The following is a 24669-nucleotide window of genomic DNA, read 5'->3' on the forward strand; positions in this document are numbered from 1 at the left end:
AGTGGCAGACTTTGAAACCTGAGTTTCAAAGCCCGGCTCATTTTACTGGTATAAACACTGTATTGCCTTCCATTATACATGTTTTTCTACTATACAAAAGTTATAAAATGTAAAATTAAACTAAATAGGACCTGATTGTTTGAAAGAATAATAGGAGTGATTTCAAATTTAGATATTCTCTACTTTATTTTTACATTAGAAATGCAAATTTTTCTATCTATATTAAGTCAATTGAGAAACAAATTGAAGTTCTCATTGCACAATTTGATCCCTCTAGCTAGCTCTTTTATCTATGTAAGTCTGTTGTTAATTAGGTGGCCATTTTTTTTTTCTAGTACCAGGATATACTTTTCCTAATTTCTCAGCAAATTTTGGCTTCCTCTTTTTGTCAATCAGTCATTTAATAGTTCATAGCATTGATCAGTGTTGCTATAGTATCTGTGGTATAAGAACTGTCTGGAAACAGTTTGAGTTTAATATTGTCTTTTGAATACGACCTCTAAGAAAAGTCCTCACTTTCTCGTAAAGTTTTTGCAGTAAAAATGATTTTATTTATGAAGATAAGTAACATGAATGCTCATTTCCACCATTCATTTTTGCTTTCTATGTTAAGGCAAAAATAGTGGCAAAGGAAGGAAATCCTGGGACTGGTATTCTCCCATAGGCCTTTCTTTACTTACAGCCCCTGTAATAACTCTTATCTAAGTTTCCAGTCTTACAAAGGGCTTATGGTAGTTGTGGGGAGATGTGGCTGTGCTACTTGTAAATTAGAACTCCTGAGAGTTTTCCATGGAAACACAGTGAAATATCTAGTTATGTTCCAGAGAATTATTAATATGACAGGTATAGTTAATAGGCATTTACTGATTAGCCTGCAAACCTAACCACTAGGTACAACATTGTTTCCAGGTGAAAATGCTTCTTGAAATCTAAGTAATTGATTCACTGGAGGTATCTTTCCTAATTTGTTATACTTAACACTATAAAAAGAGTGATGGTTTTGTCAAAAACATTTTTAATATATTCACTGTGAGGATATGTTTGTTTATTGTTGTGACTAATAGGAAAACTGTTAATGCAGTTGTATTCAGTATTCAGGGAGGAGTTGAAATGAAGAAGGAAGAAAAATTGGGTGATAATCAGGGTGTTGAGATAATCAAGAACCATCATCAAGCTGGCTTATCCTTGTTCACTTTGAACTAAGGCTCTGGCCCAGCATTTTAAATGAGGTGCTGTATTTTTTTTGCTACCCATCATTGTCTTTAAGGTAATATAAATTTTAAAAAAATAATCAATTTGAACTCTGCAGGAAGTTTTCTTTTTATATGAAATAAGGAATTTAACGTGTGTAACTTAATTTGGGGTATAAGTTAATAAAGGAAAACAAGCCCAGCAAATTTATTCCACTAAAAAAGAATGAAAACAAAACAAAATTGCCTAACCTAAAGGTACCTTAGCACTGAACCCCAAGTAATGTGAAAATTATTTTATAAAAACTTGTTGTATAATATATTACTTTAATTTAGTGAATATCTAATTTGGTTATGGAATATGTATTTGTTTTATTTTCTAATGGAGTATGATCTATATAGTCTTTTGAGACATCTATATATATTAAACCTTAATATGCAAATAGACTGAATGGCAGAACAACCGGTTGCTATGATGTGCTCTGACCACCAGGGGGCGTGCATGGAATATGGCAGGCGTCAGCTGCGGCAGGATGGTGGAGCAGGTGAGCGGAGGCTCTAAACCAAGGCGAGATGCTACTCACTGTCATCAGGACGAGCCTCTTGTGGTTACTGAAATTCTTTGCTCCCATGCACTGCTGTCTCACCCAGCACTCGCACCTGCTGCCAGTGCCGGCCCGCTGGCACCCACTGCTGGTGCCCGACACTGGCACTGATTGCTCAGCACCGTCAGCAGGTGTGAGCAGCCACTGCTGGCGCTGGCCCCAATTGCTCCATGCCATCAGGAAGTGCGAGCAGGGCCAGTGCCACTGTCAGCGCATGGGAGTGGTGGCAGCAGGAGCGGGACTGCTGGCAGATGGGGCGGGGGTCCATGGCAGGAGAGGCCAGGTGGGGGTGAGGAGGATGGGCCAAGACCCACCCCTGTGCCCACCACAGCCTCACGGCCTAGTTCCTTTCTAGATGCATTCATGTCACTTATCTTCATAAATTCATGCACTGGGCCCCTAGTTTTATATTGTGTAGCTTTAAATAACTACAAGGTACAGTTTCTAATATTCTTTAGGCAAAGTGCATTGGTTGTTGAACACCCAAGATTAGCATGAATTTATAAGTATTCTTTTGATTATGCAAGATACCTACTTAGTATTTAGTGCCCTTAAAAATGAAGGAAGATATATATTTTGGCAAATGAGAATGTAGAAACAGTTCTCTTTCTTTTTGGTAAAAATATATAGATTAGCCGAAACCGGTTTGGCTCAGCGGTAGAGCGTCGGTCTGCGGACTGAAAGGTCCCATGTTCGATTCCGGTCAAGGGCATGTACATTGGTTGCGGGCACATCCCCGGTAGGGGGTGTGCAAGAGGCAACTAGTCGATGTTTCTCTCTCATTGACGTTTCTAGCTCTCTCTCTCCCTTCCTCTCTGTAAAAAATCAATTAAAAAAAAAAATATATATATATATATATAGAGAGAGAGAGAGAGAGAGAGAGAGAGAGAGAGAGATTACCATTACATGCCTATTCTATGTCTTAGTGCTCTTACCCTTTAACGGCCTTCATATTCTTAAGCAATTAAGAAATGTAAAGGCTGTACACATTTATAAACCAGCTGCACACACACTATCTATACTAATAAAAGGGTAATATGCCAATCAGGCTTGGAGACCTTCTGGATGTCCTTCTGGGCAAAGCCTTGGTGGCAGGACCAAGGCAGAGGCAGTTAGGGGCGATCAAGCTAGGAGGGGAGCAGTTGGGAGTAATAGGCCGGGAGGGGGGCAGTTGGGGGCAAGGAGGCTGGCAGGGGGCAGTTGGGGGCAATCAGGTTGGCGGGGAGGCAGTTGGGGGTGAGCAGGTGGCTGGGGGGTGCAGTTGGGGGTGAGCAGGCTGGCAAGAGGGGCAGTTGGGGGTGAGCAGGCTGTCAGGCAGAGTGGTTAGGGGCGAGCAGGCAGGCAGGTAGAATGGTTAGGGGTGAGCAGGCAGGCAGGCAGGTGAGCGGTTAGGAGCCAGCTGTCCTGTAATGCAAGAGAGATGCAGGCCAGGCTGAGGGACGCGCGCGCGCACACACACACACACACACACACACACACACACACGTGCACAAATTTCGTGCACTGGGCCACTAGTGTGAATATGTTTTATTTATTTACTTAGTCATTCAACAGCATTAATGTTAGGCACTGAAAGAACACTGACAGTGAGGACATCAGGGTTCTTGCCCAAGCAGTGTGGTGAGTTGCAAAGAGATCTCATAAAGAGATCTTCAAGATTATGCCCCTCACTTAACAAAGACTAGGAATAGGGTTTGGCAGACTCTATCTGTAAAGAGCTAGATAGTAAATAATGCCAGGCTTTGGGCCTGAAGAACAACCTACAGTTGTCTCTATGACACCTATTTGAGTTTGCCTTTGTATCATGAAACCAGCCATAACCAGCTCATTAAAGAAAGGATGTGGCTTTGTTCCAATGAAACTTTATTTATGGACATTGAAAATTTAATTCCATACAGTTTTCTTGAACATTTTTCTCATTTTTTTTTCAAACACTTAAAAATATAAAATCTATTCTTAGTTCTCAGGCAGTATAAAAAGAGGCAGTGGGCTGAATTTGGCTAGCAGTCCATAGTTTGCTAACTTGGAATAAAAAAAAATACAATGAATTTGGCATCAGAGGCCTAGGGTACATGACCTTCCTAAATTGTGTTTTGCTCATTATTAAAATATAGATAGCTATAGTACCTATTTTCTTTAAATATATATATATATATTTTATTGATTTTTTTTTTTTTTTTTTTTTTTTACAGAGAGGAAGGGAGAAGGATAGAGAGTTAGAAACATTGATGAGAGAGAAACATCTATCAGCTGCCTCTTGCACACCCCCTACAGGGGATGTGCCTGCAACCAAGGTACATGCCTTGACTGGAATCGAACCTGAACCCTTCAGTGCACAGACCGACACTCCATCCACTGAACCAAAACAGCTAGGGCTATAATGCCTATTTTTTTAAAAAGGTTTCCTGTATCATTCTAACTATACTTTTATTGGTGTGCAAATTTAATCAAAAGGCAGCTATGTGATAAACATTGTTATTTGTTAAAACTTTTAATTTGAGTGACTCATCTACATAGTACCTGGATAAATACCATATAATTTGGATGGGTCCAAAGTGAAACTTTAAAAATCTGCCCTAACTGGTTTGATTCAGTGGATAGAGCATTGGCCTGCAGACTGAAAGGTCCCAGGTTCAATTCTGGTCAAGGGCATGTACCTTGGTTGCGGGCACATCCCCAGTAGGAGGTGTGCAGGAGACAGCTGATTGATGTTTCTCTCTCATTGATCTAACTATCCCTTCCTCTCTGTAAAAAATAAAAAATATATATTTTAAAATAAATAAGTAAAAATAAAAATCTGTTGAAAGTACATATGTCAGATAATTTAGCACTATAAACACATTTTTTTTTTACCTCTTTTGAGGTTGTCATACCTTATTAGTATTTGATTTCAGTAAAAGTGACATTATGTATTACAGAGCTTTAGATTTTAATTAAAGTTACATTTTGTCTGTTTCCCAAAACCTAATTTATATAAAGGGTTTGATTGATATGTCCTAATACAAAATTAATCCCTTAAGAATCAGGCTGTGTTTTATGCTGTTCAGAGTCCCCATGTTAGGATTCCAGAACTCTTTTTATTCATGTTGTCTTTGAGGAATCTGGTGAAGATAATATGCAGTAGTTATATAGACATTCTGTGACTACAGATGGGCTTGAAGCAGGCAGAGTAGTTTTTCCACAGTAAATAATTGTCTTATTTCCTTGAAGCCCTAATTCCATAACTGACTTCCTCAATCAACATTAACATAGTGGCACTCAAGAAATGCCACTATGTAATAAGTGAACCAAACACATACTTGGGAGCTGTCAAGGGGAGGATATACCTAAAGACAGATACGTGAATGTTTGTGTTGGGTCATGTGCATGAGGAGAGGGTATAATTCAATAGAAGCAGACACTTCTAATGAGCAGAAATGATGGCTGTCAGTAATTTAAAAATGGGAAATGGTTAGTTATTCGAAATATTTTTATGGAGATGAGCTTTAAAAATTTCACACTTAATCAGTAAGTATTATGAGCACTTAATCAGTAAGTATAATATGGGACCATTTATCTGAGTTGCACATTTTGTAAAAGCATCAGCCTATATAATGTTTCCATGGTTGAGGTCTAATGACACCCAGAGCAGTGACACACGCTGTGTATTGTTGCAAGGTTCAAACCCTGTTCAGTCAATTGGAATTTTCATTGAAATGAAGATTGACAATTATTAGTATGCATTTTCATAATATGTGGTTCAAACTAGATCTGGTAGGGAGTTCTTTTGACCAACTCTTGTTATGATTGTATTATATATGTGTGTGTGTGTGTATGTATATGTATGTATGTATGTATGTATATATATATATGTGTGTGTGTGTATGTGTGTGTGTGTGTGTGTGTGTGTGTGTATATATATATATATATATATATATATATATATATATATATATATATATATATATATGCCTAAGCAACCAGTAGGACCAGGTGACCAGCTAGTAGCTATGATGCACACTGACCAGTAAGGGGCAAACGCTCAATGCAGGAGCTGCCCCCTGGTGGTCAGTGTGCTCCCACAGCCAACTTCCTGTGGCTGGCCAATCTCCTGTAGTCCCTCCCTGGCTGGCTGTGGCCCCACCCCCTGGCTGGGCAGCCCTGGCCTGCTTCCCTGATCACTGGCCAGGCTGAGGGACCCCACCTGTGCACAAATTCGTGCACTGGGCCTCCAGTGATTATATATGGGAGAATTAAGAGTATATAACACATTCATTGATAGGGTTGATCATTCTTGTCTTCTTTTATGACGTAAGCACTAATCTGATGCACTTGATTTTAGAAAGCAAATTCCCATGATGTATAAGCAACCATTAGTAGAAAATATCTTACTTTTCATTGGAATGTTTTTTTCTCTTGTGTCCTTTACTATTGGTTATTATTAAAGCTATTGCAGAGAGCATGTTTGCCTCAATGGTAAATGGAAAGAATGGATGGATCATTAATGATTATCTTTATGAAAACTCCATTTAACTTCAGATATTTTTAGAAACAATTGGATTTTTAAAAATACCAAGTAAGAAATTAACTTAGGATCCTGCCAGCAATGTGCTACAGAGTGTTACCTCTTTAATGTTAGTGCCTCTAAAATTAGAACCTGTTGTAGCAGTGTGCATTTGTTAATTCTAACTTTTACTAAGACACTGTTACCATTCATGAATGGTACTCTGATGTCATAAAAACAAAGTAATTTGTCCTCTAGAACTCCTCCATTACTTTTCAGTGGCAGGTATGTATTTCACGACCATAAAAGAAAAGAGGAGTTTCTTGTTGTACAAAGCCATTTCCTTTTATTCTATCTTTATAGCCATTTTAATGCAGTTTAGTGTCTATGGATAATTAACTATTTGATGAGTTATAGAGCACTTGAAAACTAAAATGTAATGTAATGTTTCCCATGGTTGTAGATCAATTTAAGATAAGGGATTTCTGAAATAAAGATGTAAGTCAGTTGGAAGTTAGACTGGACTCATAGAAATTTGGTATATGCCTTTTTCTGGAACACAATGCATAATTGCTTTATGGTTATTTCTAAGAAAAATTTATATTCAAAGACTAAATTCCTCATAGTTACTTGCTTTTCAGGGCCAGTTGAATTCACAGGGGACACAGGCATTTACTGCTGGTCCGGGGTTTATTTTCCTGAATGTCATTGTAACTCACAGCAGTTCTCCAACCACTGGATAGCAATTTTTAGGAATTAACTTGGTTCTTATTGAATTAATATCCTTTCCAAATTGGCTGTTTATTCCCCCCAGAGATTAGAGCTATTGTTTAATTGAAAGTGGTTCCTTTTGGGAAAAATTGAAGTAATTTATTAGCAAGGAGTAACAATTCTATAGACTAATAAGCTTGTTAAATGCCTAGGACCGTGGTTCTTGAAGTGTGGTCCTGAAACCAGCCACATTAGCACAACTTGGGTGTTTGTTAAAAATGCAGAATTTTGGATCCACCCCAAACTGCTGAATTAAAATTCTGGAGGCAGGGCCCAATAATTGGTATTTTAATAAGCTTTCAAGTGAAAAAGTAGAACCACTGTTCAAGGATCATTAACCAAATGCTTCTTCAAGTCAAAATTATATATATCCATTTTACTTTCAGTATGCATTATCAATTGTTTGAGCAATATTGTGAAAACAGGAAATTAAATCAATACAGTACTCTTTATAGATAATAATGGCAGTGCCAGCTCTAGAATCAGGGAGATTCAAGATTCCTTGAGCCAGTTTTAGAAAAATAATTATAAATTGGGACCTTCAGGTAGAATATGCTCTAACCTTAAGAAAAATATGTCTTATTTTATTGTTGCTAAATTCTAAACTTTAGCTTAAGGAAAAAGAAGAGAGATGGGCTTTGAAAACTTGGCTATGACTGAAATCAAGTGACAGTTTTTCTTGGAATTGCTTGTTTACATAAAAGTAAGTGTTTTAATGCTAGTACCCATCTGACACCATAGATATTATTACTATATTACTGACTATACTAGAGGCCCAGTGCACAAATTCGTGCACAGGTGGGGTCCCTTGGCCTGGCCAGTGATCAGTGCCATTGGGGCCATCTTTCTCAGTCCCAATCGCTGGCTGGCCAGGGGGAGGGCCAGTAGGGGGAAGGACTGCGGGAGCGCTTTGATCACCAGAGGGCAGACACTCCATATAGCTCTTACACTGAGTGTCTATCCCCTGATGGTCACTCAATCAGGGACTCATCATAGTGATTTGTCATAATGATTGCTTAGGCTTTTATATGTATAGATTTCCTATGCTGTGCTTTAATTTACATTCCAGTGACTATTTATCTAACTGGCAATTTATACCTCTCAAGGATTTTTTTTTTTTTTTTAAACAGAAAAAACAATAATGTCTGTTCTAAAGATAGTTTTAGTATTGATACATTGTGGGGTCTTTTTATTGTTCTTAGCCTCTTAGATAAGATTAAATATGCATGTAAATTATGGATATTCTTTTTCACCTGTAAACTGGTAGCTTACTCTTCAGTTACAATTACAAATTGGGTGTCAGAAAGGCACATCAGGAAGCCTGAAAATTAAAACAGAACAAACCTAAGGTATGAATATCATATCTGCTTAGATAAAGCAAAGGGATAAAAGAATGCTCTTGAAAAGGAGAGATTATTTCAGTTAGTTGCAGTTCTATCTAGGATACTGACTATAAGTAATTTCTTTTTACTATTTGTTGCATATAATTTTGAGGTAATGAGAGTTTTCCTCCTATTGCTTCTAGCTTAGTATTAAAATTTAACTTCTGTTGGTCTTACTTATGAAACGTAAGGGACTGTATTAAATTATGCCCCCAACCCCATTTTCCAATTCCTTATGCGTCAGCTGCCCCAGAAGCATGTGTAGTACTTAATTCTAAACCCCGGAGAGTGATGTTTTTCTATTGACCACTTTCCTATCCTTTTTCTGTGAGGAGAGAACTAATATAATACCTTAAATAGAACTGTCTCCATGGCAATGGGCAGTCAGCTTTTGACTTTGAGACTCATAAAAAAGGAAATTTTAAAAAGCATTTTCATGGCCTAAAATAACACTACGGTTTGCAAAGTAAGGTATAAGAATATTTCCTGTTAGTTTTGCATGACTGATTAAGCTATTATAATATAAGGTTGTGTGTGTGTGTTTCTTAACAGCACTTTTTATTTTGAGTATTTCAAAATGCTATCCAATTCCTTCCCTTAATTAATAAGTGGTAATATCTTTAGGTTAATAGAAAACTCGAGAAGCTCAGGTATAAATTTAGGGGGGGAAATTGCCTAGTTCTGGTTGTAGTCCTGCTCTCATAAAAATAAAAATACTGACAAAATGATGTCATTTTTGCTTATATTTAAACAGAATTATCTCTGGAACACTGGGAGCAATGATAAGATTAAAAACAAAACAGCAATTTGTGTCATTTTTCCCCTACCTGGTACCTGCAATTTGGGGTCTAAGGATCACTTAAAAGACTCTGAGGCAGCCTGCCTCCCTTGCTCCCTATTGCAGCCACCCCCACTGCAGAGGCACAACCCATTGCTTCTCACTGTGAGGCCACCAAGCCTTCAGTGAAGGTCAGGGCCAGTACTGCATTAAGAACTAAAATATAACACATTATCCTTTGTAATCTTCTTTTGTTTTTTTCTATATTTATTTCCTCCTTAACTAAGCCTTATCTCAGTATAGGGCTAATTTCCAGTTTAATCATCTCTCACTTTTAAAGTATCGGTAGCACTGATCCGTTTGGCTCAGAGGATAGAGCATTGGCCTGTGGACTCAAGGGTCCTGGGTTCAATTCCGGCCAAGGGCATGTACCTTAGTTGCCACATACCCAGTAGGGAGTGTGCAGGAGGCAGCTGATTGATGTTTCTCATCAATGTTTCTAACTCTCCATTCCTCTTCCTTCCTCTCTAAAAAATCAATAAAATACAAATTTTAAAAAAATAAAGTATCAGTAAATGCTTAATACTCTGAGGTTGTTGTTAACAAGGGAATTTGATTAAACGAATGATTTGACATAAATACAATGGAGTACTGGATGCCTGGATGTAGATCTACGTATTGAAGAGAACAGAGGTCCATAATAGGTTTGTTTTTTTCCTTAAAGGTGTGAAGTTTTTATTTGCACTTAAAAAAGTAAAAAGATATAGACAGAATGTACTCCAAAATTAAAGTATTAATTTCTAGTAGTGGAATTTCTGGAAATTATTATTACCATTTACTTCTCTTCATGCTCTTTTGTTTATTTTAATAGTAAACATGTATTTGATAAAAATTCAAGGGTTCTATTTTGACATAATAAGAGTACAACAAATTAAGTGAAGGATAGAGTACAGAGGAAATTCAAATGAGATGGTAAATTAAATGGGATAGTAAATTAAAGATACATTGAGATAAAACAAAAGCTCATAGATTTAATAGCTACTCATACAAGCTCTGGCTAAATTGCCAAGGGAATAATAATGTCTGGATAGGTGGCTAATAAGAACTCAGATGTGTAGACATAGATTTAACACCATCAGGAAATGAATGAAGATGGTATAACTGTCTCTATAACATATTCCTTCATGCTGTATCAATCATTCCAGGTTTCTTTATAGGACAGAGGTACTTAATAATATTTAATCAGGAAATTACTTTTTTCTCTTTAATATTGAATTTAAAAGATAGCTACAATATTTTTTGCTTTACTCTTTCTGATAGATAAGACTTGCTATATATAGCAACATAGTATGCCACTGTGTAGATGTACCACAGTTTTCTAATCCCCTCATCTGCTGATGGGCACTTAGGCTATTTCCAAATCTTAGCTATTTTAAATTGTGCTGCTATGAACATAGGGGGTGTGTATATATCCTTTCTGATTGGTGTTTCTGTTTTCTTAAAAGAAGGAATTCTTACCATTTACAACAGCATGGATGGAACTGGGGAGCATTATGCTAAGCAAAATAAGCCAGTCAGAGAAAGATAAATATCACATGATCTCATTCATTTGTGGAATATAATGAACAACATAAACTGATGAACAAAAATAGAACCATCCCTTATAGGTTGGACAGTGTCATAGAAGCATCGAACAGACTGTCCAACCTATAAGGGAAGGGTGGGAGTGAGGGGGTAAGAGATCAACCAGAGGACTTGTATGCATACATATGAGCATAGCCAGTGGACACAGGCGGAGGGGGGGGCAGTGAGGGCATGTGCTGGGGAGGGGGGGCTGGGGAGGAAAAGGAGACTTATGTAATACTTTAAACAATAAAATTTTTAAATTTTTAAAAAAGACATACTATATAAACTTAATAAATTTATCAAACATATAACTTGAACATTGCATGTTAATCTACAGATGTTATCAATTAGAATGTCACATAGGACAAGATGGTTGTTTTATGAAATTATTTTAGTTAATATTTGCTTTCTAGGAATTTTTATAATCTTCACCCAAGGAAATGTTTATTCTTATTAATTCTTTTTTCTTTTCTTTTAAATATATTTTTATTGATTTCAGAGAGGAAGAAAGATGGAGAGATAGAAACATCAGTGATGAAAGAAAATCATTAATAAGCTGCCTCTTGCACGTCTCTTACTGGGGATCAAGCCACACTTCAAGCATGTGCCCTGACCAGAAATCAAACTGTGGCCTCCTGGTTCATAGGTTGACACTCAGCCACTGAGCCACACCAGCTGGGCACATTTTTTGTTTTAGAGAGAGGCAGAGAGAGAGAGAGAAACATCGATAAGCTGCCTCTTGTACCTGCCCCAACCAGGGGTCTAACCCTCAACCTATGTGCCCTGACCAGGAATCAAACCTGAGACCTTTTAGTGTGTAGGATGATGCTCTAAGTAACAGCCACTTGACCAGGACAACCTTTTAGGATTTTTGAATAATAAAAAGGTATACAGCATGGCTGGTGTGGCTCAGTGGTTGAGCATCAACCCATGAACCAAGAAGAGATTGGTTTAATTCCTGGTCAGGTCACATGCCTGGGTTATAGGCTGGATTCCCAGTAAGGGGAGTGCAGGAGGCAGCTGATCAATGTTTCTCTCTCATCAATGTTTCTCGCAATTCCTCTCCTTTCCTCTGTTTCAAAAAAATCAATAAAATCATACTTTAAAAAAAAAAAAAAAAGGTATATAGAATATGCCTTAGTTTTTAGAGAACTTAATGTGTGGTTGGAGAGAAAGATGTTTACTAAATAATTGTGAAGGGAGGTAAAAATGAAAAATATATACCTTTTTGGCTTTTTATAGGGATTCATAGACTATTATTTGTCTTTTACAACTGTGAAGGCATGAATAAAATTTCAAATCATCCAAATAAATATGCTACTATATAGAAAAGCATGGTAGTTAAATATTAAATACTTATTTTTATTTTTAAGGTCAAGAGATGTAATCTTGATGACTTTCTACATTTTAATGATTTTTAAATATAAATTTTAATTATTGAAATGATCATCTGCTCATTAGAGTATCTATAATCAATTATTTTATAAATGTGTGTTTCTCACTTAAGTGGCTTTATTTTCCAAATTGGTTTTCTATTTTAAATTTTTAGCATCATTTGTTGAGCAAAATACTGAATTAAGAGACTACTGTGAGCCAACTAATACAATAGTTTTCTTACAACTAATCTACTATATAAATCTTTTCTTTAACTTGTTAGATAATGTTTAAGCATTTTTACTACCGGTAGTTACATTTATGAACTAGTTTATGTTTTATGAATTCAGTGTTATAATAGCAAATACCTATCCTATTAATAAAAGCCTGTGTGGCCGAAACTGGTTTGGCTCAGTGAATAGAGCATCGGCCTGCAGACTCAAGGGTCCCAGGTTCGATTTCGGTGAAGGGCATGTACCTTGGTTGCGGGCACATCCCCAGTAGGGGGTGTACAGGAGGCAGCTGATTGATGTTTCTATCTCATCGATGTTTCTAAATCTATCTCTCTCCCTTCCTCTCTGTAAAAAAAAAAATAAAAAACAAAAACAAACAAACAAAAAAAAACTGTGTGGTCATCATGCCCTCACACCAAGACGCCCTCATGCCACAACCAGCAATCACCAGGAGACTGTGTGCGGTTGCAGGTGGTTGGAGCTGTGTGCATGCACAGGTGGGTGGGGGCTTGACACTGTGTGCAAGGACTGGTGGTCCTGTGGCTCCACATGTTGTGGAAGCAGGACCCCCAGCTTCAGCCTACCTCTTTGGGACAATCTATCAAAGAGCCCGGATGGGTGGGCAGGGCCTACCTCTTTATGGCGATCAATTGTGGAGCTCCCACACTGTGAGAGGGCACAGGCCAGGCTGGGGGATGCACCCCCCCAGTGCACGAATTTTGTGCACCGGGCTTCTAGTAAATAATACACCCCTGCTTAAAGAGCTCTTCAGGTATTAACTCATATAATAGTCTCACGAGCCTCCTGTTCACCCCATTGGTGTGCTCCTTCTTTCCAACTTTGGGCTGTGGGGTGGTCAACCACAATATTCAACACTGAACAAATAAGATCCACAGTTTATTAGTTACATAGGACTCACAGGAGAAGAAAACATGCAGGGCTATATTGAGCTTTCACTCAGGAGTGAAAATTTAGGGGCTGTGGGAGAAAGGCTTTGTAGAGGGTTCCTGTGGGAAGCTATATTGGCTTGTTTGAATAATTTCATAGGCTGGTAGGGAGCTGAAACCTGCTATTTGAGGATAAACAGGAATTTTATCTGGTCCTTCTGATGATAAGGATGATTGTAACTAGTGCAATTGAGGCACTAAGTTTTTAACTTTAATGTTAATCATCTTAAATTTAAATAGCTACATGTGACTAGTGGCTACTGTAAATACAGCTAAAAAAGCCTCAAGGGCTTACTTGTTGGTTTTGGATTTTCATAGAGACAAAACAAGGCTTATGATTCAAAAGCTGTTGTATAAGGTTCAGCACTAGTATGAGCAAAGCCATTTGCTCCCCAGAATAAGATGTTAGCTCTATACTAAACTAAGAGGGGAGAGGAGGAGTGGCAGTGTTCTTCAGAACCAGTGCAGCAGCGGCCGGTTATTCACTTACAGAACAGCTGTCCGTTATTCTGTTAGAGTGGCATCTGCGGGGAAAGGACGGCTATTCCAGTTTGGGGTGTTTTGTTTTACGTTAGGGAAAAGTGGCAGGAGAAAAGTAAAAATAGGACCTTATTTTGTTTTATGCTTCGGATTTTTTACATTTTTTACATGTTGTCTTCTCAAAGCCTCCAAGCAAGAGGGGAAGCCAAGGCCTAATGTTGATATTATTCTCAGTTGTGAGAGGAAAGTGTTCCTCAGCCAAGAGAAACTCTTATGGTTGTTGAAGGGTCTGGTCTGTTGAAAGGATGACAGAGATTTAGTTTGGTAAGAGCAATGATAGGATTTGGCAACTGTTTGAATGCAGACTCCTAGGATAAAGAGTCAAGGATAGCTGTAAACTGGAGCCAGAGTTCCTGGGAGGAGGGGGGAGGAGGAGGACAGGGAGGGGGTGTGATTTTATAACTTATAGGGGAGAGCAAGCAGGAACAGCTGGTTTGGGGTAGCAGATTAGTTTTAGATATGTTGATTTGAAGGTGCTAGTATTACAAGCAGATGCTGTCACACCAGTTCAGAATGCCCAAAGCCAGACCAAAAGGCTATGCTCCGAGATGGATATAAAAGATGGAGGGGTCAGTTGTATGGCTTGCTCATTTTCATACCACACATCCCTTTTTTTCTCCTTTACCCTCTCTACTCTCGTCTCCCAATATAGTGACTGTCACACGATTCAGTAGAATTTCGTGCAATAAAAGTGGTAAGCCATGGAAGAGACACTTGAGAGAATGACTGTTGATGAAAGAAACGTAGAGAACATCTAGGGAAAGTGTAAAAGTGACCGAAGAAGTGGAGTGGGTGGTTTGGTGCTATGGAAGCCCAGCACCGGGGGGGGGGGGGGGGGGGGGGGGGGGGGGGGGGAGTTGCACAGGAAGAGGCAGATCTGAATGGTGGTGGGAGGTGAAGAAGGCTGGTGATTACACAGCTTCTCAGCTGGGATCTGAAGAGTGTGCTTACATAAAAAGCAGGAAGTAGTGGTTGTCAAGGGCTGGGGGAAATGAGGAGTTCTTGTTCAATGGTATAAAATTGCAGTGAGGATGAAAAAATCCTAAACATCTGTTGTATGACACTGTGCTTACAGTTAAGAAGACTGTACTGTACATTAAATTGTTAAGAAGTTAGACCTCGTGTGGTCTTTACCATCATTGTTTAAAATGGACAAATGAGAGGGGGGAAATTCCTTGATATTTTTCTGGAGACTGTAATGTGAGTAGAAAATTGAGACAAGGATCCTTTGGAACTGATTTTTTTAAAAAAAATTTTAATTTCCCCCCTGCATTGCTCCTGTATGGATTCACTCTTAGTTTGGTTGAGAGGATTTCTGCAATTACATTAAAATGCTTGGTTATGGGATTGAGTAGGAGTAACAAAGCAATAACTCTGCAGAGCTGTCACTTAACAATTCAGAAAGACATTAAAATGCCTGAAGATGTGATTTTGAAAATAAGTGTCTAGAGCATCCCTAGCTGGTAGAACCTTCTGCAATGCCAGATGGAATCATCTGCCCTTTCCTGTACAGTAGCCATAGCCACATGTGGCTGTTAGGCACTAGAATTGTGACCATTGTGACTGAGAAACAGCATTTAAAAATACATATATATCGATATATATATAGTTGATTTTTTTTATAGAGAGGAAGGGAGAGGGATAGAGAGTTAGAAATATTGATGAGAGAGAAGCATCAATCAGCTGTCTACTGCACACCTCCTACTGGGGATGTGCCCTCAACCAAGGTACATGCCCTTGACCGGAATCGAACCTGGGACCCTTCAGTCCGCAGGCCAATGCTCTATCCACTGAGCTAAACCAGCTAGGGCGAGAAACTGCATTTTTTAACTTTATTTAATTTTAATTCATTTAAATTTAGTCACATGTGGCTGATTGCTACCATATAAGGCAACATGGGTCAAGGGACTTCAGACAACTAGTTGGGGTATGAATGAAGTAGAAATTCAGTCCTAAACATTTTGGATTTGAAATAAAAGCTGAAGAAAGGAGACCAGAATTTCAGCTTATGATATAAAAGTGAATCTTTGGATATGATGCAATCCTCTTTCTTTTGTGTTTGATTTATCAACTTTAAAAAGTTGATAGAAAGTATGTGGAGAAAAGAAACTTTCAGTAAAATGAGTTTATAGTAGGATTTATTAGCTGCTTGGTCATTTTTAAAATTTTGTTTTTCACCTTCATATAAACATCCAAAGCAACCAGCTGACACAGTGTCTGAGTCCTCACCAGAAAAGCTGCTCCTTACACAGAAGCAGGAGCTAGGCTGATCTTTCCAGTAGTGATGCCATTTCAAAAGTGCAACCCAGGAGAAGGGTACATGATGGTGAAACTTAAAAATAATGTTAGTTTTTCCTTCTCTTCAGTGTCTAAGCAGCTCTTAGGTCAGGCCACATCATCTCTCCCTGGGCTGTTTCAGTAACTTCCCAGCTGTTTTTGTGCCCGTGTGTATGTGTGTGTTTGTGTGTGTGTGTGGGGGGGGGGGGGGGGAGACATTGGTGTGGGGGGCTGCATCACCTCCCAGAATTATATTATTGAAAACAGATCTTGTCCACAGTTCTGCTTAAGAAATTTTACCTCAAATCAGTTTATAATAAAAAGTTTCACACACATTTTTGGATGTTGTTTTTCACTTTTGTAGTTAATGGGCTAAGTGGACATTTATTTACTCAGCTGAAGGAAACAAACTTAGTAAAACTTGTTTAAAATGCTTATTTATTGATTTGAGAGAGAGATCAATTTGTTACTCCACTGACGGAACATGTAACCTTGGCATATCTGGATGACTAGCCAATTACGCTACCCAGGCATTTTTGTTAGTATATTGGCAACAAGAACTTTAACTATATTTGTAATTCAAACCCCATAAATTCACATCTGGGAGTCTTCCGGAAGAAACTAGCCTAAATGCCACAAAATATGCCCTGCAGGATAGCATTATTTATAATAGTGAAAACTGTACACAACTGTAATATTCAACAGCAGGGAAATAAAGTACTAAGTTGTAATTGCTAAAATTATGTCTTCCCATATCACTTTGTGTATGCATCCACTGAGGAATATATCATATGCTATATACAGTTAGTTGTATGCAGTTCTGCCCATCTAACCATTCTTTGTGTTCCCATTGGGCCGAGCACAGTGTAAATGTTTAATGAATGTTGACACAAATGAAATTTTGTTTCAGTTGCTTGTTAATTGGTTAAAACTAAGAGATGTTCTTATAAGTGCAGTAATTTTCAGTAATCTGAAAATGTATTTCAAATGCAAACATCTTTTATTCCAGAAAATATTTTTGTAAGCAAAATAACAATTTCAAACATTTAAAGGTAAATTTAAATGTGTGTGTATCAAATAGTAATTTTTATAAACAAATCACCTTAGTAGTAAATCATTCTGCATCTTCAAATTTGTACACTTTTATTTTTTCTCTTTGTATTTTTATGAATTTTATGTATTTTTATAAATGTAATTAAAAGATTCCACTTGCCGAAACCGGTTTGGCTCAGTGGATTGAGCATTGGCCTGCAGACTGAAGGGTCCCGGATTCAATTCCGGTCAAGGGCATGTACCTTGGTTGAGGGCCCATCCCCAGTAGGGGGTGTAGGAGGCAGCTGATTGATGTTTCTCTCTCATCAATGTTTCTAACTCTCTACCCCTCTTCCTCTCTGTAAAAAATCAATAAAATATATTTAAAAAATAAAAATAAATAAATGAAAGATTCCATTAACCTTCCTATTGGCATTTTTCTCCTCAAATTTATGATTTGTCCTCAGAATCAGTTTCTCTGACTACATTGTTTATTTGAAATGATCAATTGTAAAGGAAATTGCTTTTTACATAATAGTGAATTAGGCTATATTAAATGGAGAGAATTTAAATTTTTACTTTCTATAATTTCCAGAGAGTAGCAAAGGGAAGAAATCTGTTCTTATTTTTGAAGTTATTTTTCTGGGTAAATCTTGATTCTGGTTGATGTAGGCAAGAAATGCCAATATTAAAAATTTGAAATTACTTATTTTTACATGGAGTCCTCTAATGTACTTGACCAGTAAATTGAGATATAGTTGTCATCACTTTATAAATATAACATAGATGATGTCTAGTTCTTTCTGAGAATGTAGCAGTTTAAGATTATCATTATTTATTTCTATAGAACCCTGAAATTTAATGATGGTTTTGTGCCAAACTCATCAGGGCAGCGACCATATCTGTTTTGTTCACCCTGTGATTAAAGATCTGATTAAGCTCTTTAAAAAAATCATGGAATGCCTGACTGCCTACTTTTCCCAATGTGTATGGTGACTGCTTCCTGATTAAGTAAGGGATTTAAGCCACTATTTTGTATTTGGTAGGCTGTTTGTAAGGAACAAAAAGACTCGGATGACTTTGTGCAGAGCTAAAGAAGGAGGAAGGAAGGGAGAGAAGAGAGCTATGATTAGGCTCTAGTGAATCCATGGAAACTAGTGGTTCTCCCCTTCGAAGCAGGCATGGTTGATGCTTACTCTGGTGCCTCTTCATTATTCTCTCTTTGCTCCTGCTTCTGAGCACTATTTGTTCCTCTTCATCAGGTTACATTGCTTTTGTACGACTCCAGTGCTCTAGAGTGACTGCTAGTGTTCTGGAATCCTACTGCTCCAGCTAATTAACCTCAACTGTTTAGGCAGAACTCCTTCACCAAGGCACCTATGGCTGCAGGTCAGCCTCTATGTTTATTTTGATCTAATCCAGCGATTTTTCAACCGCTGTGCCGCAAGAATTCTTAAAACATATAATATCTGACTATTTCATCCAGGGCACTGACTTCTCTTCCCCTAGATTGTCAAGAAAAAAAATAACATCAGCCAACACAATAGCTATCTACTGTGAATGAATCAGTATACCTTTCTTTTGTTGTCAGATCGGCAAAATACGTTTTTTTGGTGTGCTGCAGAATTTTAGTAATTAGTTTACGTGTGCCGTGAGATAAAAAGTGTTGAAAACCGCTGCTTAGTCAGCTGTGGCCATGCAAGAGATATTGCCATCCTCAGATAAGAAATATCACCTGGAGCTACCTCCTCCATTTAGACGCTTCCTGAGGAGGGCTTAGTGACTCCTAAAGCTTACTCCACTCTCTTCCGGTTCCCATGCTCTGTAATTTCCCACTTAGTGTTTATAATCTTTATAAACCATAGCATAGTCCCTATTTTTTTCAGCGCTTTAAAGTATTATTTGTATTATAGAAAATTAAGTGGCCATTTCTCCAATCTCTTCTCCTGTCTAAGAACTTCAAAGCCAGAGGGCCTCCCTTGCTTATTCCTGTTTTTTCCATTTGCCTATGGAAAAGGAAGTTACTTACAGATAATCACACTTACATGGGAACACCAAGATATTTTTTAATTTAATTTAAGGACATAAGGGAGTGTGCAAGAGGCAGCTGGTCGATGTTTCTCTCTCATCGATGTTTCTCTCTCATCGACGTTTCTAGCTCTCTATCTCTTTCCCTTCCTCTCTGTAAAAAATCAATAAAATATATTTTTTAAAAATTAACACAATGATTTGAAACATAATCGAACAGATCAACATGTCATTGGCAAGCTACCAGTTGTTAATACTAAATAGAATAGCAAGTGTAACAATAAGCATTCTTGCATTCTCCTATTTCTTAGGTTAAATTAACTTCTACTTCTCCAAGTTTTACATTTTTCTTACTTAAACCTCAACTTTATCTTTGATATAATTATTTCTATTTTCTTTTTAAAAACCACACAGGTCAGGTCATTCATTGCTTTGGGGAGTTGCATGGAATTTAATTCTTTGAATTTAACCTTTCCTTTAGCTTTCAATTTGAAGTACTACTTAGGAAGGTTTTTATTATGGAGGTTGATAGTTTTCAGTCATGTCAACTATGGACTAAAAGTCTATGGCGCTGTAGAACGTGCCTGAGGAAGTGACACTTTGGAAGCCTACTGTGCGCGCAGCATTGGTTAGGAGCTGGCCCCATTATCTTATTCATCCAGTGGCTGTATGGGTTTTTGTTGATCTGAGACCTAACACTTTGATTTTACATAATTCTATTTTAGTACTTTAGCAATAAAATTTAACTTTTCTTAGGAAGTCATCATTAATACATAAAACTTTTCTTTTAAAAACAGGATAAAAGAATCAGAGTATCTCAGCCCTTGACAAGAGGACCAAGTGCCTTTATTCCAGAGAAGGAAGTAAGTTTGTCATAAAGTACATGAAAGTGTGATGAATAATAATTATATCAAAGAATATCTCCATTTTTAATATGGAAGTAAATGTGTTTTGCTCGTTTCTTATTTCTGTCAGAAAACTGCAGAAATATTTGCTTTTCAAGTTCGCTTAAAATATTGTAATAATCTGCCCAAAATAATAGTTATTATTAGTAAGATTAGAAACAAATTTTAACATGTTTGATTTCAAATACAGCTTTTCTGAGCAAAGCTGCTAACAGTCATAAAATTTAATATTAATCTGAAGGTTTTAGGTTTTAAATGGCCACTGTCATGTTGATTATAGTTTACATAAATGTTAAGAAAAGATATTTTGAAATGAAAAAGTAAATTTCCCAACTAAACCTGTTAAGTTTCCTTATTAAACCATTTATTAAACAAAACATGGTATTACATCACTGGTACTTATTATTTTCATTTGTTTCTAAGTCTTAACTGTACAAAATGCTAGAGTTCCTGATAAAATCTATACCTTTGGTGAAGATGTGGAGTCAAGTGGCGGATGCAAGAAGGAAAAATTGTAGAATGACACAAAGGAAATTAAAATCAGGACAGGATTTGTGCCCGTTATGTGGGTGTGCATCTCTATGAGGATCACAGCAATGTGCAGGACCTTCTAGATTCCTAGATGTCTCTGATACATGTGGGCTAAGAAACGTTTGGGAACCACTAATTTAGGAATTTTTCTCTGCTTCAAGGGGTTATTAACTCATACTGAATATGGTTATATATACTGATTCACTATGTATTGCAAAGATAGCGTTTTTCTCAAAGCACCAACATAATTCCCATATTGTTCTGAAATTAGTCAACAAATAAATATTTGTAGAGCATCTATTTTGTGCCAGGCATTGTCTTAAGGGATGAGTGGAATTCAAATAAGACATCCTGGGTCATTGCCAAAGTCAGCAATTCCTTTACCTTCATTTCACCTTTTTAGTGACCTTGCCATTTAAATGAAAGATAACAGTAATGTTTTAGGAGCTCAGTGACTATAGCTGACCTAGGTGGTGGCCATGCATTAGAGAAACTGCTGTGCTAGCACCTAGTTCCCTCATAGAGCATAGGTGTTATATATAAAGACTTCCTGAAAGAATCACTTTCACAGTATGTGTTTGAAGATAATTTGATCTGCAAAAGCCATCACTGTTTTCAGGATCTATTGCATCATATGAATCATTTGTTAATATATGTTAGACATCACTTAACAGAAGAAACTTCTGCTGGGGAAAACAGAACAAAAACAACAAATACTAGTATACTATCAGGATCCTATTATTTTTAATAATCATTTGGTCCCTATAGTTAACAAAATGGGGGAAACGGGTAAATGAACATATATTTTGGATTTCTATTGAACCAAAGTGAAATTGCTTTTTTTACACCATTGTAATTAGCATTTCCTTGCAATTTACACTTTTCAAACATATTTTCTTTGGGATTAAATTTTTCTGTCAGTGGTGCCTTTTATATAACTTCCTTTAAGAAGAGACTGTGGATCCAGCCCTGTAAGTTAACAGGATTTCTTATGAGCAGTGTGGGTCTTTGGAAAGACAGTTAGTTTGGCTTTTAGGAAATCTGTTTCCAGATCAGGCTCTGCTAATAACGAGGTGCGTGAGCTTGAATTTAATCTTGAATTTAATACAAGGAATACATTCTTCTTAAGTCTAGAACTCTAATCTAAAATCAATAAGTAATGAACCAATACTAGAAATAGCATCTCATGCCTATTCATTCCCATAGAGCTGGGGCCTTCTACAAGGTGCTAATAAGCTCTTTACACCTGCCAAGCCAATTCTTGGTGTGATGCCCAACCTGTCATTGTGTATAAAACTATAGTACAAATAACCTACTTTTGAGTAAGCTCTATTAATTCCCTATGATGGAGGATGTCCATTTTAATAACTTACCTTGATTTTATAATTAACATGATAGACTCAAAATAGGAAGACAGTATTATCATGTTATTAATTTTTCAATTAACACTTCCCTACAAATTATCATATTTTCCTTAAAAAGACTTCAGAAGGCCCCTTTTTAATTTTGAAAAACAAAAACAAGCAAAGGATCAGACGGAAAATACTTGTCTAAAGATAAGGTGATTAAATAACATCATAGGCTATTGACATAAAATTATGTATATAATCAAATGCCACTATTTTTCCTCACCACAAATTGGTGTGACAATGGCCACATATGTGGGCTCTGAAATATTTGCCTTATGTTCCTGGAAAAGCAGATGGAAGCTTCTTTTCTCCGATTTCATAGCTGTGTGTGTAATGTTTGATAATTTGACATTTGTTGTTTAATAAATGGTGGCACCAGAGCCAAAAATGAGTGGTGCTTTCTTTTTACTTCTGTTTCCCATATGAGCAACTGTGTAATTCCAGCATCTGTTAATATCAAAAGAACATTCATTTGCTTCAGTAGTGGCATAATTTATGTAAACCAAGGATGTGTTTACTTCTCAATAATTATCTGGTATTGTGTTTCTTGGTTGTAAGGTTGCTCAAGCAAACACGTCGGATGAACGTACTAACTTTCTTGTGGAAGAATACTCTACATCCGGTCGCCTGGACAACATCACCCAGGTCATGAGTCTGCACACCCAGTACCTGGAGTCTTTCCTGCGGAGCCAGTTCTACATGCTGCGCATGGACGGCCCCCTTCCTCTGCCACACAGGCACTACATCGCAATAATGGTGACTGCACTCACTTCTCCTTCTTCCCTTAGCACTAGGAGTGTGGGTGTGTGGAACTAAGTATAATTTTAAGGACATAAGAATTCAAGAAGGCTGCGGCCTCTTGGATACCAGGCCCCTTGGGTATATTCTGAATGCTTTAAACCACTTAATGTACTGCAATTTTCTCATTTAATTTTCACTAAAATCATCTTCTATACTTACTCTCTTATGATTAAAGATGCTTGTAGGGGCCAAAGTAATATCCCACACGTTTTGTTTTTGCTCTTGATATCTTGTTTTTATTGTTAGAATAAAACCAGTTTGTGACATTTTATTTAGTCATTTTATACATGAAAATAATTACTATTTTGGCTAAGAGGAAAGTATCAGTCTGCACCAATGGAGGTACTCTGGAGAACAGAAGAATTCTTAAGTGACTGATAATACTTTTAAGTATAGTGCTTGGCACTAGTTAACTAGTTAATGTTTGTAGGAGAGAATTATAAATTGGGGTATTAGGCAGCAGGAATGAGAAGGGTAGAAGGAAGCAGCATTATAGTTGAACTATTACCAGAGAAAAAGAGGAATGAGTGTGATGCAAGTGCTTTCTATTTGGAGATTTAGACCAGCTGGGCTGACAGAGCTAGCAGAGATGGCCAGAGGTTAGCAGATTGGTCTTACCAGGTTTACTTTGATTATCTTGTTATGTTCTCACTGTAGTTTTAAACAAACAGAAAATGTAGCATTCTGTGTTTTATTGAATGATGAACTTGACTAAGAATGTAATTTTAGCTTAAGGTTTTGATGACAGTAAGGCTGAAAACAGACCTAGAATGGTCATAAACTAAGAAAGAAATAAGATATAGAAAACAGAAAGAATAGAACAACACAGTTTTGCAGAGGAGCCCTGAGGAAAGGAGCTGTGGCAGTTTGCTGTGTGTGGATTATCTAGTTTTCAGAATCACGGCTGATTTTGGCTGCAGAGGAAGGAAAGGGTCAGTGATCTTCAGTTTTTTCTCAGTGGTGTGCACAGATAAGACTGATGTCACAGTTATACCAAAGGCAATAAGAGAATTACCCAAATTAGAATACATTCTGAATTGGTAGAATACAAGTTAATGAGATTTTATTGTTTTAAATACACTACAGTTGATATAATTTACCAAAATGAAACAAACACGTACTTTCTTCACAAAACAAGAAAGTAGCTTTTAAGTTGACTGGCACCAATTTCTAGATGAGGAAGTAATTGGCTTTGTGTGACAATTCATGGGCTTAAAGTGTCAGCTTCCTGAATTGATTCAAGAATCTATGGCATCATTCTGATGCAAGTTTTAGAAGGATGAATATTCTGTAAGACAAGAATTACTGGCTACAAAAATGGTTAATTCCATCTATATTTTTGTTTAGAAATAGTAGAATAAGACTTTACAATGATGTTTTATTAACTAACTCTTTGTATTTTAGGCTGCAGCTAGACATCAGTGTTCTTACCTAATAAACATGCATGTGGATGAATTCCTAAAAACAGGAGGTATCGCTGAGTGGTTGAATGGTTTGAAATATGTACCACAAAGACTGAAAAACCTTAATGAAATAAATAAGCTGCTGGCACACCGACCCTGGCTGATCACAAAAGAGCACATTCAGGTACTGGGGATGTCTCTTTGAAATAAAAAATATATTTACTAATGATTCCAACTGAGTAGTTTTCTAGTTAAGTATTTTGCTTAAGACTCAATTTTTAAAACTTGCGTATATTAGGAACTTGAAAAATAAAATAGAATATTAATATATGTAGAAAAATAAATTTAGGAAGT

The 24669-nt window shown here is 37.2% G+C and overlaps 1 protein-coding gene across 2 annotated transcripts in view; it reads left to right on the forward strand.

The window, feature by feature from the left end:
• Positions 1–24669, forward strand: part of SESN3 (sestrin 3) — a 58343-nt gene that overhangs the window by 10565 nt on the left and 23109 nt on the right. For both annotated transcript variants that reach the window (XR_014795992.1, XM_084895402.1), the window contains exons 2-4: positions 20064–20129; positions 22670–22867; positions 24317–24499. Coding sequence is in view for 1 of the 2 variants with exons in the window: in XM_084895402.1 (XP_084751528.1) it covers positions 20064–20129; positions 22670–22867; positions 24317–24499 (447 nt within the window). In the remaining variant the exon portion in view is untranslated. The remainder of the gene's footprint in view (positions 1–20063; positions 20130–22669; positions 22868–24316; positions 24500–24669) is intronic.

The sequence above is a fragment of the Pipistrellus hanaki genome, assembly GCF_964339955.1.
Source record: "Pipistrellus hanaki genome assembly, chromosome: 9".
NCBI lineage: Eukaryota > Metazoa > Chordata > Mammalia > Chiroptera > Vespertilionidae > Pipistrellus > Pipistrellus hanaki.